The sequence below is a fragment of the Anas acuta genome, chromosome 16 (genome assembly GCF_963932015.1).
Source record: "Anas acuta chromosome 16, bAnaAcu1.1, whole genome shotgun sequence".
NCBI lineage: Eukaryota > Metazoa > Chordata > Aves > Anseriformes > Anatidae > Anas > Anas acuta.
The window spans coordinates 16028132-16043275 of record NC_088994.1 but is presented as its reverse complement, the minus strand read 5'-3'; the positions used below and the strand labels follow the sequence as shown (position 1 = coordinate 16043275).

At 65.6% G+C, this 15144-nt stretch overlaps 2 protein-coding genes across 2 annotated transcripts; both read right to left on the bottom strand.

Annotated features, from left to right (window-relative positions):
• Positions 1–175: 175 nt before the first annotated feature.
• On the bottom strand, positions 176–9373 carry HCK (HCK proto-oncogene, Src family tyrosine kinase). The gene is made up of 13 exons (XM_068700993.1): positions 9227–9373; positions 7359–7476; positions 7111–7147; positions 6832–6931; positions 6525–6623; positions 6237–6340; positions 5769–5918; positions 5342–5494; positions 4837–5019; positions 4543–4619; positions 2646–2799; positions 2253–2384; positions 176–1626 (listed from the first exon to the last, which is right to left on the bottom strand). Exons 2-13 carry the CDS (start codon positions 7473–7475, stop codon positions 1424–1426), a joined length of 1509 nt encoding a protein of 502 aa, XP_068557094.1. The 5' UTR covers position 7476; positions 9227–9373; the 3' UTR covers positions 176–1423.
• A 367-nt stretch (positions 9374–9740) lies between these two features.
• CCM2L (CCM2 like scaffold protein) lies at positions 9741–13873 on the bottom strand. Its single transcript, XM_068700990.1, has 10 exons — positions 13276–13873; positions 12871–13038; positions 12492–12575; positions 12219–12402; positions 11343–11794; positions 11091–11226; positions 10917–10980; positions 10658–10802; positions 10403–10541; positions 9741–10168 (listed from the first exon to the last, which is right to left on the bottom strand). Exons 1-10 carry the CDS (start codon positions 13303–13305, stop codon positions 9885–9887), a joined length of 1686 nt encoding a protein of 561 aa, XP_068557091.1. The 5' UTR covers positions 13306–13873; the 3' UTR covers positions 9741–9884.
• Between the last annotated feature and the right edge of the window lie 1271 nt (positions 13874–15144).

The window sequence follows — 15144 nt, the reverse complement described above, 5'->3', positions numbered from 1 at the left end:
CCCGGCCCGGCCCTACCGGATCGCGGCCCCGGGAGGCCCCGGTACCGGCAGCAACCCCGGGGTAGGCCTGGGCAAGGCCCCGGGGGCTGAGGCTCCGTCTGCAGCCGAGAGGAGGCGCCTCCGGGTCGCGGGGCGAGCTCTGGGCCCGCTGTCACCCGAGGGAGCGCTGCAAGGCTGGGGCTGTTCAAATAGTTTATTGAGTGTAAAATAAAAGCTTCTGGAAACTGATGTAAATGCGTACAAAAATGGGGTTTGTGTGTTTATGTGAGGAAAAAAATAATCAGTCCTGGAAGGTCGCTGTTGGAAATAAAGAACAGCCTTTAAAAGCATGACTTCCTCTATTCCTCTTCCCTAAACAACCCCGCCACGAAACACGAAAAACGAACAAAAACGTGAAATGAGCGGGGAGGGGACGCGAGGCTCGGGGCTGGCAATGCAAAGCAGAGGGGCTGAGGGCAGTGACAGCTGTGGGCGAGGCGGAGGTGCTGGAGGGGAGCAGCCCCGGAGCAGGGCCCAGGCTCCAGGGAGGGCTCCAGGAGGTTTTTTGGGGGCAGAGCGGTGGGGTTAGACCTGTCCCATTGCTAAAAAGCTAAAAGTATGTGCGTTTCCACTCCCTGAAATGCATACTGCCCTCCTTGCTGAAGTAGCTCACCGAAATTTGCACTCAACAGGTAAGTACCACAAAAAAAGTACCAAAAAAAAGTACCAAAAAAAAGTAAAAAAATAATTAAAAAAAAAAAAAAACAGGGCTTTGGGAGAGACTCGTCGCAGTAACGCTTCAAGCCGAGTTCCCTGAGGCAGAGACGAGCTGAGGTGCCAAAGGGCAGCACCCGGCAGCGATCCCTGGGGATTTCACCCTGGGGATTCCACCCTGGGGATTTCACCAGCGCAGGGGTACGGGTGGCTGGGTTGTGCGGGCGGGGGGCACTGCACAGCACACCCAGGGCAGGGCAGTTTTTCAGCGAGCACGGTGCAGCACAAGCACCTACTTCTGCAAAACAGCACGATAAGATCTCAGACGGCTCAAAAAAAAACAAACTAATTCTTTTTTTTTTCCTCTGTAGCCGAAGCAGCCGTGGCCACAGCCCTCCTCGCCTGGTGCTCCCACGGCAGCCGGACACCCACCAGCAGGCACGGCCCGGGGGCTGCTGCCCCGCGGTCTGGCACATGCAGAAGGCACAAGGCACGGCCCTGCCTCGCTCATCCCCGGCCTGGAAGCCCTGGAGGTGGCCAGAGCGCTGCTTCATCGTGCCCTTGCTCCTAACCAAGCCTCCTCAGGAAGTCTTTGGTTTCTGGGCCAGGCCAGCAGACGAGGAAGGTGTGCACAGATCAAGAGCAGGACAGGGGAGAGCAGGGTGCGTGTGCTCGCTGCTGCTAACACGGTGCAGGGCTGTCTGGTTTTTGTTCCACCAAACTTTCCGAGTTATGGCTGCTGCTGATACTGGCCCTCTGTGGCGGTAAAGAAATCCTCCAAAATACTCTGCGTGTACTCGAAGGTGGGGCGATCCTCCGGCCGGGTCTTCCAGCACCTCAGCATGATGTCGTACAGCTCCTCGGGGCAGTTCTCCGTGCGGGGCATGCGGTAGCCACGCTCCAGGGCCCGGATCACCTCCACGCTCGACATCCCTGGGGAAGTGGAGCAGAACCACATTTGGTCACTGATTTCTTTAAAAGGCAAGGAAGAAATAAAACCCAACGCCCTCCCTTTGGCCGCTGTCACTAGGGAGAAAAGGAGCAGGGGAAGGGGAGCCCACCAACAACTGTGCTGGTGTGACACTTGCTGCATGCGGGTTTGTACCCGTTTGAGCAGATCAGATGGGAATTGTAATTGTTTTGTGTAAATTCTCCCCAAATAAAAGCAGCATTTCTCCATCTGCTGAGTCTCTAATGAGCCATTCCTTCCAGCATCACTGATAAAAACACGTCAGTGCCATGGCAGGGCCCGTCCTTCCCTCACAGCCCTTTAAGCCACCCCACATCCTTCACTGACCGCCTGTGGCAACGCCCTCGCGCAGAATCATTTTCCATTGAAAAAAGGCACCAGAGAAACCATCAGTGTACAGTGCAGGGTGGCCCCTAACGATGACGATTTACAGATTGTTTGAGCCTTCCCAAAACACCTGGCCCAGCTACCAGCCCTGAGCTCCTGTGCTCCTTCCAAACTCTTAATCTGCAGCACGGGTTGGTGGGGTGCACAGATCTGTGTGCACGTCTTTTGGCAGCAGATTAGAGGGCGCATTTCGGCTCCATACCTGGGTACGGGATGCGCCCGTAGGTAATGATCTCGGTCAGGAGGATCCCAAAGGACCAGACGTCTGATTTTATAGTGAAAGATCCGTAATTGATGGCTTCTGGTGCAGTCCATTTAATGGGAAACTTGGCACCTGGACACAGAGATCCAACGAGAAGCGTGAGCTATCACCCAAATGCTGAGAAACTCGTAGTGAAATATGGGGAAGAAGAAGCAAACAGGAAGGTGTGAAGCAATGCAAATGCGAGGAGCTTCCACTCGTCTGTCCATTTGTGCAGTACGTCCCTCCCTGGGCCCTGGCTGCCAAAGCTGCGCATTTTAAGTGGCTTTAAGGGAATCCCACAACCCTTCAGCATCTCAGAAAGCGGCCAGAACCCCACAGCAGCTCCCCCACCTTCCCGGGCCGTGTACTCGTTGTCTTCAATGACCCTGGCCAGGCCGAAGTCTGCGATCTTGCACACCAGTATCGCTGACACTAAAATATTGGCAGCCCGCAGGTCTCTGTGGATGTAGTTCCTCTTCTCAATAAAAGCCATTCCTTCTGCAATCTGCAAAAAGCAGAAAGAGAAAAAGGCAAGGGGGCTGGCTGAAATAACACAAAACAACTAAAAGTGGCTGTTGCTGGGAATGGAAAAAAGCTGAATTGCTTCTGGCAGGTACAAGAGAAGCGGGGCCAAAGGCGGCTGAGCCGTGGCAGAGCACGGGGCGGCCACGGTGGAAACGAGATCGGCTGCTGCACGGGAACCACTCCCAGCACAGGGAAACCCTTAAAAGAAATCAGGTTTTTGGGTGGCCAGGCCAGCACAACCCATTTAAGGCCACGCGTGAGAAAAGCAGCAAGAGCCCAGGTCCGAGGAGCTGGCACCGGTCAAGGCGCAAGAGCTGGGCAAGCCTCTCTCTGCCCAGGGGACAAAAAGGGATTTCCACTGCTGCAGCTGGAATCCGTCAGCAGTACAGAGCTTCTCTGGGCAGGACAGAAAAGCCCCACGATGGTCCCTGGGCGAGGACAGGGAGTTACACGAGGGCTTTGAGAGCAGCCCGAAGTCAGCCCCATCGTCGCACCCACAAGGCTGGAGCGGGGCAAGGTGCAGAGCCCACGAAATACAGAAGTAAAGCGGCACGGCGAGAGCGGAAGGATCACTTCCAGGGCCACAGGGGGGTTTTCTTGCAGTGACTCAGCCCCAGCCCGGGCACCGGGGCTCACCGGCTGCTGCCCTCGTGCCGGTGCTGGGGGCAGATGGCTGCACGCCCGCCTCGCTGCTCGGCACGGCCCCAGCCGGCTCCAGGAGCTGGAGACCTGGTTCTAAACCTCCTGCTCCTGCTCAGGTTCCTCCGTGAATTATTTCACCGAGCTCAGCTCCGTGGTCGCCGGCTGCGAGCGCTGCAGAAGCGGCAGCGACACGGCAGTGGTTGCACAAATGATTGCACAGGCGAAGCGAGGTGTACGAGAGCACACTCAGCTGTACCCAAAATCAGCTCCTGAAAATATCCCCGACACTGTTTTTACAGAGTACCCCTTCCTCTCCAGATGCTTTCCTCCAGCCCACGGCAGGAGGATGATTTTGAGTGTCGTTACTGCCATAAAGCTCCCACAGGCACTGCCGTGGGGTAAAATAGCACGTTACGATCCTTGCAGTGTCCCCGTGAAGGCTGTCCCCTGGGCTGCATCGCACCGAGCACGATTTTCAGGGAACTGTCCCAGCAGCAGCGATGCACACAAGGCCACAGCTTTGACCCTGCTGCTCCCCGGGGAGCCCACGCCACCCCAACTCGGGGTGTCCTGGAGGCAGCACCGTGCAAACGAGGGCAGCCCTGGCCCTTCACCCCGTGGCTTCCAAAAAGCAGAGCTGTGCTGCGGGCCCCCAGGGCTGTGGGGTCGCTGGGCAGAGACCCTCGGCCCTAAAGGAGGAGCCTTCCCAGTTCCCAAGAGGGTCTGTGCTGCTTTGGGGTGCTGGGCACAGCCCGGTGCTGGCTGCAGCTATCGGGTTAACGGGGAGGAAGCACAAACTTCTCCTTTCCTGCACACCTGCTCCCACACCAGGAGCACGCAGCGGGCTGCCTCGCACGGCACCCTGACCCTCACCAGCCCCCTCCCCACGTTTCCCAGCCTGTCCCCGGGGGGCTCTGCAGGCAGCGAGGTCTTCCTGCTCTCATGCTGCCCCCAAAATCCCTGGAGAAGAGCTCTCAGGGGGATCTGAGGGGCTCGGTTTGCAAATCCCGGGGTGCCAGAAGCTGGCCCCATATCCCAGGAGCCGGAGCAGGGAGCCAGGGAAGGTCTGTGCCCTCCTCACCTGTGCGGAGAAGTCGATCAGCTTCGGCAGCGGCTGCTTGTTCCCCTCTTCACTTTTCAGGAAATCCAGCAAGCTCCCTGCAGGCAGGCAGGGCGCAGGGCTCAGCTCCTCCAGGGCTGCGATGCTTCTCCGGGACCCTCTGGGGCTCCCCATCTCCAAAACCCACCCGCATGCAGCACAGATCCCACCCTGTCCCCTCCTCCTCCTCCTCCTGTCCCCATCCCTCCTCTCCCAGGGCCGTCCCCACGTCCCCCCAGAGCCCACGTCTCCCCCCGGGGGTGGGGAGGGCAGCACCTTTCTCCATGAACTCGGTGATGATGTAGATGGGCTCCTCCTTGGTGACGACGGCGTGCAGCTTCACCAGCTTGTCGTGCTGCAGGGTCTTCATCAGGTTGGCCTCCTCCAGGAAGGCGCTCACCGACATGCTGCCGGGCTTCATGGTCTTCACCGCCACCTTGGTGTGCTTGTTGTAGGTAGCTGGGGGGGGACGCAGGGTCTTCCCCAGGGTGCCCAGCCCTCCCCAGGCACTGGGAGCACTGGGAGCACTGGGCTGCGGAGCCAAACCCCCCCTCCTGCAGGCAGAGCTGCTGTGTGATGCCCCGGGCTGTCCCCACGGGAAGGACAGAGCCACCACTCCTTCCCAGTGCCCCTCTGTCCCCCCACCAGTTTTTTCCTCGCTGTCTGCTCATGGGGCACTCCCCCCAGCCCCGCCACCCCTCCACCTCCTCTCCCACCCCTCGCCCTTCCTCCTTCCCCATCGCCTTCCTCCTCCTCCCAGCTGCCTCCCCGCTGCTCTCACCCATCCACACTTCTCCGAACTGCCCCGCTCCCAGCTTCTTCTCCAGCTGCAGAGACTCCCGAGGGATTTCCCACGCATCTTTCTCCCAGGGCTTCTGGGGTTTGGGCGTGCAGCAGGGGTAGGTGAGCTTCTGGCACAGCCCGTCGCTTTGCCCTGCCGGGGAGCAGCCAGTGCCATCAGCCGGGCTTCGTGCTGCGAAGCGCAGAGCCCACCACGACCCCCATGGGTGCAGGGCACGACCCGGTGCCAGACACCAGCACCACAGCCTGGGACATGGCACAGCCACGGGGACGGGCAATCCTGAGCTCTGCAGGAATTTTGGGCACCGCCACCCGCTGCTGCGGCACCGCGAGGAGAAGCCGAGCGGCCGCACGGAGCCCGGCGGTGCCGGGTAGGGTCGTGCTGGATCAACACCCCCGGGGCTCACCCTTGTAGTGCTCGACCAGCTCCTGCAGCGTGTCGAAACTGCTGCGTGGGGAGATGTAGAAGCCGCCGCTATCCAGCGTCCGGATCTTGTAATGCTTCACGCTGCCTCCCTGCAGGGTGTCCCCGTCCCGCACCGACAAGGAGTAGCAGCCTGCTCGGGGAAGGGCATGGGGCAGTGCCCCCCCGGCTCCTGGACACCCGTGAGGGGTCCCAGCACTGCCCGGCAGAGCCACTGGAGCAGCTTTGTCCCCTCCTTGCCACCGCCACCCCCTCACCCCCAGCATGGGGCCGGGCTGAGCCCCAAACACCAAAGGCAGCCTCGGAGGGACCGGGCGCATCCCTGGACCCCGGTTCCTGCCCAGCAGCAAAGCAGAGCCCCCTGGGGGGTCCTGAGCCCCTCACCCATGCAGATCTGCACAAGGGAAGCCCTCCCAGGGTTGTCCTCCCCCTGTGGGGTCCCTCTCGGTACCTTTGGTGGTCTCGCTGTCCCGTATCATGAAGGATCCGACCACGTTCCCAGGGCCCAGCAGCAGCCGCTCCGCGTCCTTCCTGCTGATGCCCTTAAAGAACCACCTGGGGCAGGAGCAGAGCAGAGCACAAAACGACCTCCGTCAGGGACCAGAGAGCCAGGGCGGCATGGGCTGGGGGGTTTTAGCCCCTGCCACAGCAGGGGGGGACACGGGGCAGGAGGGGGGGATGGCCACAACTGGGCAATGCGGGAGCTGCGGGCCGGGCTGGCCCCGGGGGGGACGCTCACTCTTCTGTCTCCAGCGAGTCGGCTCGGGCCACGTAGTTGCTGGGGATGAAGCCCTCGTGCCCTGTCACCAGCGACCGTGCCTGCCACCACTCCCCCTTCCTGAGGACAAAGACGGCAGCGGGTCAGTGCTGGGCACTTTGTGCCAGCGGCACCCAGGGCGCATCGCGGCGCTGGGCTCAGCGGGGAGCGAGCTGACGGTGGGCGGTCACTGGCACGCTCCAGCACGGAGCAAAATGGGCAAAGTCCAGAAAAACAGCGAGCAGGGCCACACGAGCCTTCAGGACACCCTGCGGCAGGGGACACTTACTCCTCCAGGACCTTCAGGCGCTCTCCCTTCTTGAAGCTCAGGTCCCCGGCGTGCAGCGCCTCGTAGTCGTAGAGCGCCAGCACCACGCTGTCCCCCGGGCCTGTGGCGAGAGGGGCTCCTGGGGACCCGTCCCTGCGATGGGACCAGGTCCCTGCCACCCCACAGCACGGCCGTGCCGTGCTCAGAGGGAGCCCAGAGCTCCCAGGCTGCCAGGTCCAGCTGGGCTCCATCCTGGGCTGAGGACCGGCTGCGCACCCCCCCAGGACCACGCGTACTCACCATCCGCGGGCAGGGGCACGGCGCTGCAGGCGTTGTGCTGGAAAGGACAAAAAACAGAGGGGGGGGCACGGGTGGCAGAGACCAGCACCCTGCGGGGGTCTCGGCACCGCACCGGCATCTCCCTGTCTCCCTCCCCAGCACCCTCATTTTTCTCTCTCTTTCTCCATAATTCCTTTATTTCCACCAGACCTGGGTGGCTCCAGGGCTGTGAGACCCCCCCCGGCGGGGGCACAGCAGCTCCCACTCACCTGCTTGTTGTCAGCCGTGGGGTCCCTGACGTAGCGGCCCAGCTGCAGGCCGGGCTCGAGGTCGGTTTTTATCACCTTGTCTTGGATGTCAGCTTCCTTCGACCTCACGCAACCCATCCTGTGAAGGGGGGGGCAGGGGAAGTGGAGCCATTGCGACAGAGCGGAGAGCTCAGCACCAGCAGCTCCTGCCCACGGGTGGGCTCCGCGCCCCCAGCCCCACGCACGGCACCCGCACCCGGTCGGTCAGAGCCGTGGGCAGCTCGGCAGGGGCGTCAAGGGGCGAGAAGGAAAAGGGATCTTGTGGTTGTAGAAAAAGTCACTGCAGGAGGTGAATTTGGGCCAGGCTGGGTGCCACGGAGCAGCTCCGCAGCTGCTCCCCAAAAAAGTTTTCCCTGCCCGGGGTGCTGGGGCTGAGCTCTGCGGTAGGGAGGCGCCGCTCCGGTGTTACCTGGTGCTCGGAGCTCAGCAGGGTTACCAGCACTGTTATTCTTTTTTTTCTTTTAAAGAAGGGAAATGAAAAGTGGTTCAGCCCAGGACAAGACCACATCCGAGAGAATGGCTGAGCTGCGGGCAGGGCCCCGCCAAGACCTGGGGATGGGTACAGAAGGGTGGCCAGGGCCAGCAGGGTCCTGGGGAGCTCATCCAGGCACTGACCCCACGGGGTGGAAGCCCAGAGAGGCCGGGGAGAAGGCGAGAGGAGCCCTGGGTGCTGCTGTGGGCTGGCACCCCTCGGTGCAGCCCCCCAAAATGCGCCTTGAGGGGTGAAGCCGCCACCAGCGGGGCAGCCACCAGCCCAGGATGAATCCAAGTGCTCAGCTCTCCCCAGCTCCCCCAGGGAAACATCAGCAGGGAAACGTGCTGCCAGAAGCAGCAAGCGTGGGAGAAACCCCCCCAGAGCAGACACTTCCCTTTGTCCGGTGGAGACCTCAGCACTGGGGAAAGGAGAAGGGTGCAGGCGGTGACAGCGAAGGAGGAAGCAAACGGCCCCCGCGCTGCAGGGGACGTGCACGGCTCTGCCTTGGTCCCACGGCCCTCGGGGGACCACCGCTGTCACCTCCCAGCCCAGCCACCGTCACTCCTCGTCCTTTCCAGTGCGCCAAAACCTTCACCAGACCCCTCACCAGGGCAGCAGCAGAGCTGACAGGGGCAGGGAGCACGGCCCTCTCCAGGAGGACACCCTGGACACGGGCACTGGGACCAGTTGCTGGTGAACCCCGAGGTCCCAGTGCTGAGCAGGGCAGCACCAGGCCCCTGGGGAGCCGAGCATCCCGTGGCCCCCAGCCCTGCAGCATCCCGGGTGGCGAGGGCTTTCCCCCAGGTTCTGGCAGCACTGGGAGCACTGGGAGCTGCTCCCTGGCACATCCTGGGTCCCGCAGCTGGCCTGGCCGTCCCTGAGCACTGGGGACACTGGGGACACTGGGGACACTGGGGACACTGGAGACACTGGGGACGGGAAGTGGCGGAGGTGTGAAGGCGTGGGCACACCGCAGGGCAGCCACCCACGGCCCCGTGTCCTCGCTGCTGGGCCGGGGGGTGGCGGGGCCCCGGCAGCCCCCCGAGAGCCCCGCATCGGGCGGCACCTCCATGGGGTACACCCGGGGCACCCCAACACCACCCCAACCTTGCCCTCCCCGCACCCCGCTGTCACTTTCCCACCCCTCCGGACATCGCATCCCCAACCCGGGACCCCCTCCCAGAGCACCCGGGGACAGAACTGGGACAGAACTGGGCCAGACTGGTGCCGGCACGGTGCAGGACCCCCGCAGCACCGGCTGTCCCGGGCAGGGACCGGCCAGTTGGGCAGCCCGGTACCGGTCCCGGGAGCTCCGTGCGCCCTCGCCAACGCCCCCCCGGGGCTCCGCTCTCACCTCGCCCACCGTCCCGGGACCCGTCCCACTCCCGGTCCCGTTCCCGTTCCCGGTCCCGCTCCCGGTGCCGGGGCTGCCGCCGCCGCGCTCAGCTCGGGTGCGCGCCGCGCCCCGCCCCGTCGAGGCCCCTCCCCTCCCGGTAACGCCCCCGCCCCTCCCGGGTGCAGGCGGCCGGAGCGCGACCCCCGCGCTGCGCCCCCGTGGAGCGGGGACGGGGACACCCGGTGCGCCCCCCCCCGGGCCGTGCCGCTCCTCTCCCGGCCCCGGTGGTGTCCCCGGTGTCCCCGGGGCGCGGTCCCTGCTGGGCTCCGGTACCCCGAGCGCCCCCGAGTGGGCTGGGGGCGACGGCAGCCGGGGGCACCGAGCTGTCCCCGCCGTCCAGGATTTGGGCACAGCGCTTTTTGGGGACAGCTCTGCGGGCAGCACGGCCCCTGCTGCTGGCCCTGCTCCCCCCTGACCCATCCTGGTCCTGCCGGGGGGGTCCCCGGAGGCGCTGCCCCGGGACAGCAGGACGGTGGCTGCTCCCATCCTGGGCATTTAATTGCGATCTGCAAAAATTACAGCACGGGGGGCTGCTGGGGGGGCAGCGCGGAGCCTCGTCCCCTCCCGTGGGGGGACAAAGTGGGGACAATGCCAGGCGTGGGGCTTCAGCAGCCCCTCACAGATAGTTGTCCTCTTCCTCCTCCTCCTCCTCCTCCTCTTCGTCCCGCGCCAGCGCCTCGATGTCGTGGGTGATGTCGGTGATCCTGCGGTTGAAGGACTCGGACTCGGAGCGCAGGGACCAGCTGTCGTAGCTCCGCACGGCCGAGGCCGAGGTGTTGCTCATGCTGCGCTTGATGCGGCCGAAGCTGTCGGTGAGGATGCCGCCCTCGCGGATGCCGATGCTCTCCAGGAAGGTCTCGAAGTACCCGATGTCTTGGTCGGGGATGAAGGGCCTCATTCCTGCAGCAGGCGCCGTGAGGCTCGGGGTGACCGTGCCCGGGGGGTGCCAGCCGGCCCCATCCCATTGCAGGGGCATCCACAAAGCAGCGGAGACCCAAAACCCCCCAGCACACACCCAGGACCAGCTCCCCATCCCCAAAAAGACACCTGGACATGGCCAACACGACGCAGTGACCCATCGCTGGGGCTGCTCAGACACCCCAGCAGCTGGGGGGTGGGCACCCCTGCACTCACCCAGGAGCAGAAACTTCCTCCGGTCCCCGTAGAGGCGCAGGAGGTCGGCGCAGTACTCCTGCACCGGCGTGCCCAGCCGGTACTCGCGGAGCATCAGGGCGAACTGCTGGATCTCCTGGGGTGACAGCTTGTTGCGCAGCTACGGGGACAGCTCGGGGGTAGGAGCAGCGCACGGCCCCGACCCCATCACCCCGCACCCAACCGGCTGCTCCCCGGCACCCGGAGAGGAGCGGGGCCCCCCCCTGGCACCCTCACCGTCACCATGTAGTCCTGCAGCTGCTCCAGCCCCGCGCTGCTCTGGTCGCTGCCGCTACAGGCGGTGGCCAGGCTGTGGTGGGACTGGTGGAAGGAGGGCGAGGAGGCCCCGCTGTAATACGCCTCGAACGTCTCGGAGCCATTGCTGCGGGAGGAGAGGGGCGGGGAGGGGGTCAGCAGGTCCATTGGGTAGGGCTGGGGGGGTCTGCAGCTGGGACGGGCACCCAGCACGGGGGCACCCGGGGGAAGCCGGACTCACAAGGAGCTGCAGCAGCTGAAGTCGGCATCGTAGCCGTACGTCCCGTCCGTGCGGCAGCTCTCACCTGGGGAGGGAGAGCCCAGTGAGAACCAGGGCAGGTCCCCCCCGCGCTGTGCCCAAGCCCCCCAGCCCTGTGCAGTCCCACTCAGCATCCCACCCCCCCCAGCCACTCACTCCTGCTGGAGAGCCAGGGCCGCGTGGGCGTGGAGGTGTAGTGGTACCCGGCACGGTCCACGCACTCGATGCTCTGGTCCCCGTAAATGATCTGGAAAACCTGGCAGATGAGCGCACAGGACTCCTCGGCGGCATCCTGCAGGGGATGAAGGGGGGAAGAAGAGAGGGTGGGCATGTGCCAGGGGGGGTGGGCACGTGCCGGGGGGTGGTGGGCGCATGCCAGAAGTTTGGGCACATGCCGGGGCCACTCACCCTGTTGGGCACGGCGAGGATGACGAGGTTGGAGTAGGCATCGGGGCAGGGCTGGGGGTCCAGGGGGTTGCTGCCGGCGTGCCGCCGCTCCCAGCTGCCGAAACCGGTGCCGCGCTCCCAGCTGCCTCCGGTTGTGCCGGCTCGGCGCCGTTCCCAGCTGCCTCCGCAGGGCTGCCGGCGCTCCCAGCTCCCCGAGGGCCGCCCGCGCTGCCTCCGCTCCCAGCTGCCGCCCCGCCGCCGCTCCAGGCTGCCGCCCTGCCGGCCCTCCTGCCCGCCCCGTGCCGCCCGCCAGTCCAGGCTGCAGATGGTGTGCCGCCGCTCCATCGGGCCCCCCAGGCGCCCCGGTTCTGGCCACGCGCCCCCCGGACGCTTCTCAGCCGGGGCTGCCTCCGGCACGCCGACCGGGGTCGTCTCGGGGTGCGCTCCGGCAGGGACCGGGTCCACTCCCAGACCTGGGGGCAGCAAGGGGGGGACGGGGTGTCAGGGTGGGGGCTGTGGTCCCCAACGCACCCGGCTCCCGGTTTGACCCTGGAGTCCAGCTGGGTGGGAAGCAGAGGGGCTGGGGGTGGGGGGGGGGATAGGGGAGGCCCAGCGAGCTGGGGGCTGTGGGGCTGGGTGGTGGGGGCTGTGGTGGGGTGGGAGCAGGGGGATTAGGGCACAGCCGAGGCTGGTGGCTGAGCCCAGGGTTGGGGATCACAGCACCGGAGCCCCTGCGCCCCAGCTGGATGCACACAGGGGGGGTACTTCCAGCATCATTTCCCACCACCCTTAAATGCAGCCGGTGCTGGGAGCGCATCTCCCACCCCGGGAGGGGGGCACACACGGGGTGCTCGGGGTCAGCCCCGTCGCGCTGGGACCCCGGCAGGGCGCCCGCACCCGTTTTGAGGATGAGGAGGTGCAGGGCGTCGTCGCGCAGGTAGGAGGCTGCGGCGATCTCGTGCGTGGGGATGCGCAGGATCAGCTCCTCGTCGTCGCGCCAGGTGAGCAGGAGGCAGCGGGCAGACAGGCTGAGGATGCTGTCCTGCTCCGGCGTCGTCTGCAGGGGCAGCTCCTTCAGCTGCTGTGGGGCAGAGAGCGAGTACGGGGTCGGGGGGGGGGCACCGGTGGCACTGGTGGGACGTCCCCGTGGGGTGCCGGGCGCCCTCTTACCCTGGCGGTGTCCAGCAGCTGCAGCACCTCGTCCCGGCTGGAGGGGTTCAGGGATGCGGTCACCCAGGTCAGGTGCCCTAAAAACTGGGGGGGGTGGGAAAAGCCCCAAAGGGTTTTGGGGAGGGCAGGGGGGAGCCCTGTGGGTGGAAGGCCAGCCCTAAGGGGGCACTGGGGTTGGGGTTTTGTGTCCTCCCACCGCCACGGCCCCCTGCACCTCCCTGGGGTGGGGTGGTGGGGAGCCTGCCCCCACCCCAACCTGCTCCCCCTTTCTCCTTGGGGGTTTATCCAGGACAGGAGGGGGCCAGAACCCCGTGGGTGGGGTCCTCCCGCATGGCAAATGGGGCTGCTGATGTCCCTGGGGGCCCCCCCATCCCGTTACCTTCACCTCCTTCTCCACGTAGTCGTGCAGCAGGATCTGGGGGTCTATCAGGTAGTCGGGGGGGTAGAGGGGCACCGAGTGCAGCGGCCGCCGGTACACGCTGCTGCGGAGAGCCGGCTTGCGAGCCGCTTTGGGGAAAACCAGCCGCTTGATGGGCGACACGAAACCCTGCCAGGGACAGCGGGGTTTGGGGACACGTCACCACAGGGGGGGGCACCCAGCCCCGGCACCGCACGGCTCCTCCTGGCTGGGGTCCCCAAATCTGCGCCACTCGGGGGCTCGGCCCCAGGGGACAGCAGGTGGGGACCCCCTCCCCATCTCCCCCATCTCCCACCCCTCGTCCCAGGCACCACGAGCGCTGTGGGGTTGCTCCTGGCCACCCCACAGCCCCCGAAATGTGCTCACCTTCTTCCCCCTCTTGGCCTCGCAGTCCATGGCGCTGCCGCCGTCCTCCCCGTCCAACGCCTTTGTTGTTTTCCTGTGTCGGAAACTCCACCAGGACGGCTCTGATGTGAGTTCCTGCCCCGCCGGGGGTGCTGGGCTGGGCTGGGCTGAGCTGGGACGGGACTGGGAAGGGACTGGGACTGGGACTGGGCTCAGACTGGGACTGGGACTGCGGTGGAACTGGGATGAGACTGGCACTGGGACTGGTGCTGGTACTGGGACAGGGCTGGGACTGGGTTGGGACCAGGATTGGGGCTGGGGGTGCCTTGGGACCAGGCAGCAGAGCAGCCCCAGCCCCTCACTGCCCCATGGCCCCACATCAGCCCCCTCCCCATGGCCTCACTGGGGGGCTCCCTGCCCCTCGCTGCCCCTGCCCTGCCCGTGAGCAGCCCTGCCATGGGGAAAAGGCTCCAGCTGGAGCCATGCAGCAGCCCCTAAAACCCCCCAACCCCACAGCTGCCCATGGGGCTCGGAGCTCCCCCGTGGGTCTGGGGGCTGGATGGGGACCAGGGCCTCCAGCAGGGAGGAATTTGGCCTGGGAGAGCTGGGCTGGGGCCGTGTCCGGCAGTTTCCTCCCCGGCACACCGCATCCTGCCCACGCACCCCTTCCCTGCCGGGGGCCCTGGACCTCCACAACCATCCTGCCCCGTCCCTGATGTCCCCAGCACCCCAGGACGGAGCCCCCCCAGCACCCCAATAGGGCTGGGCAGAGCCCCCCAGCACCCCAATACGGCCACGCAGAGCCCAGAGCCACCGGTGGAGATTGGGGAGAGCTGGAGGGGCACCAGCAAAGAAAAGCTCCGGCAGGCAGGGCTTATTGAAATGAATTTAATATCTCATGTTGCAGCAAAATTAAAAATATACAAAAAGTTTGTGGTATACAAAAAAGTCTCGGGCAGACCCCGGTCTCCTGCTCGCCTCCCCCCCCCCCCCCAACCCCCCGCTGCCCTGCCCGCGCCGAGGGTCCCGGAGAGGAAGGTGGCACACGGAGTATTTACAGTACGTGACAGCCGGGCTCCCGCTCCCGAGCACCGTGGGGACGTGGCCCCCAGCAGCCCCCCCCCCCCGGGGAGAAAACAGCCCTGGGAAAGAGCAGCAGAGCTCAGCCCCGGTCCGAACCACGTCCCCCTCCCCATTCCCTGAACCCGGGGCGGCCCCGCTGCCTGCCCCACGCCGCCCACCCCCCCCGGGACCAGGACCCCCCTTCCCCAAAAGGGAGCCGGAGCAGCCCCCACCCCACAGCACCCCCTGGGTCAAGCCCCCTTGGTGCCCCCTTGCCAGGGGGTGCTGATGGCACCACCACCACCAGCAGCCCCCCCCCGGCGTTGTCTGTTCAGCCCCGTTGGCTCAGGGCATGGGGGCTGCGAGCACGGTGCGGGGGGAGCTGTTTGTGGGGAGGGGGCCCAGCCCCACGTGCCCTGACCCCACCACGGGAGCAGCCCGGGGCTGAGGGGCCCGTGGCTTGAGTGCATAGAAAAATGTCCCTCCGACCCGCGCCCCCCCCGGGGAATGAGCACACGGGGTGGGGGGGCGCAGATCACCCCGGGCTGCGTGGCTCCAAACCCTGGGGGCGCGGGCAGGGGGTGCAGGAACCGGCACGGCACCGCTCGAGGGCTCCCAGGGCCGTGGGGCTCCTGGGTGCCCCCGCACCCCAAAAAAAACCCCCCCCGGGTCCCATCTTCCCGTAGCGCTTCCCTGAGGATAACAGAAGCCTCCTCTGCTGAGAGCCCGGCTGGACGGGGGGCACCGGAGCTCGGCTGGATGGGGGGGATTTTTTTGCCCGTTACTGGTGGGAGAGGAGGAGTGCGGGTCCCGGGGGGGGGGGGGCAG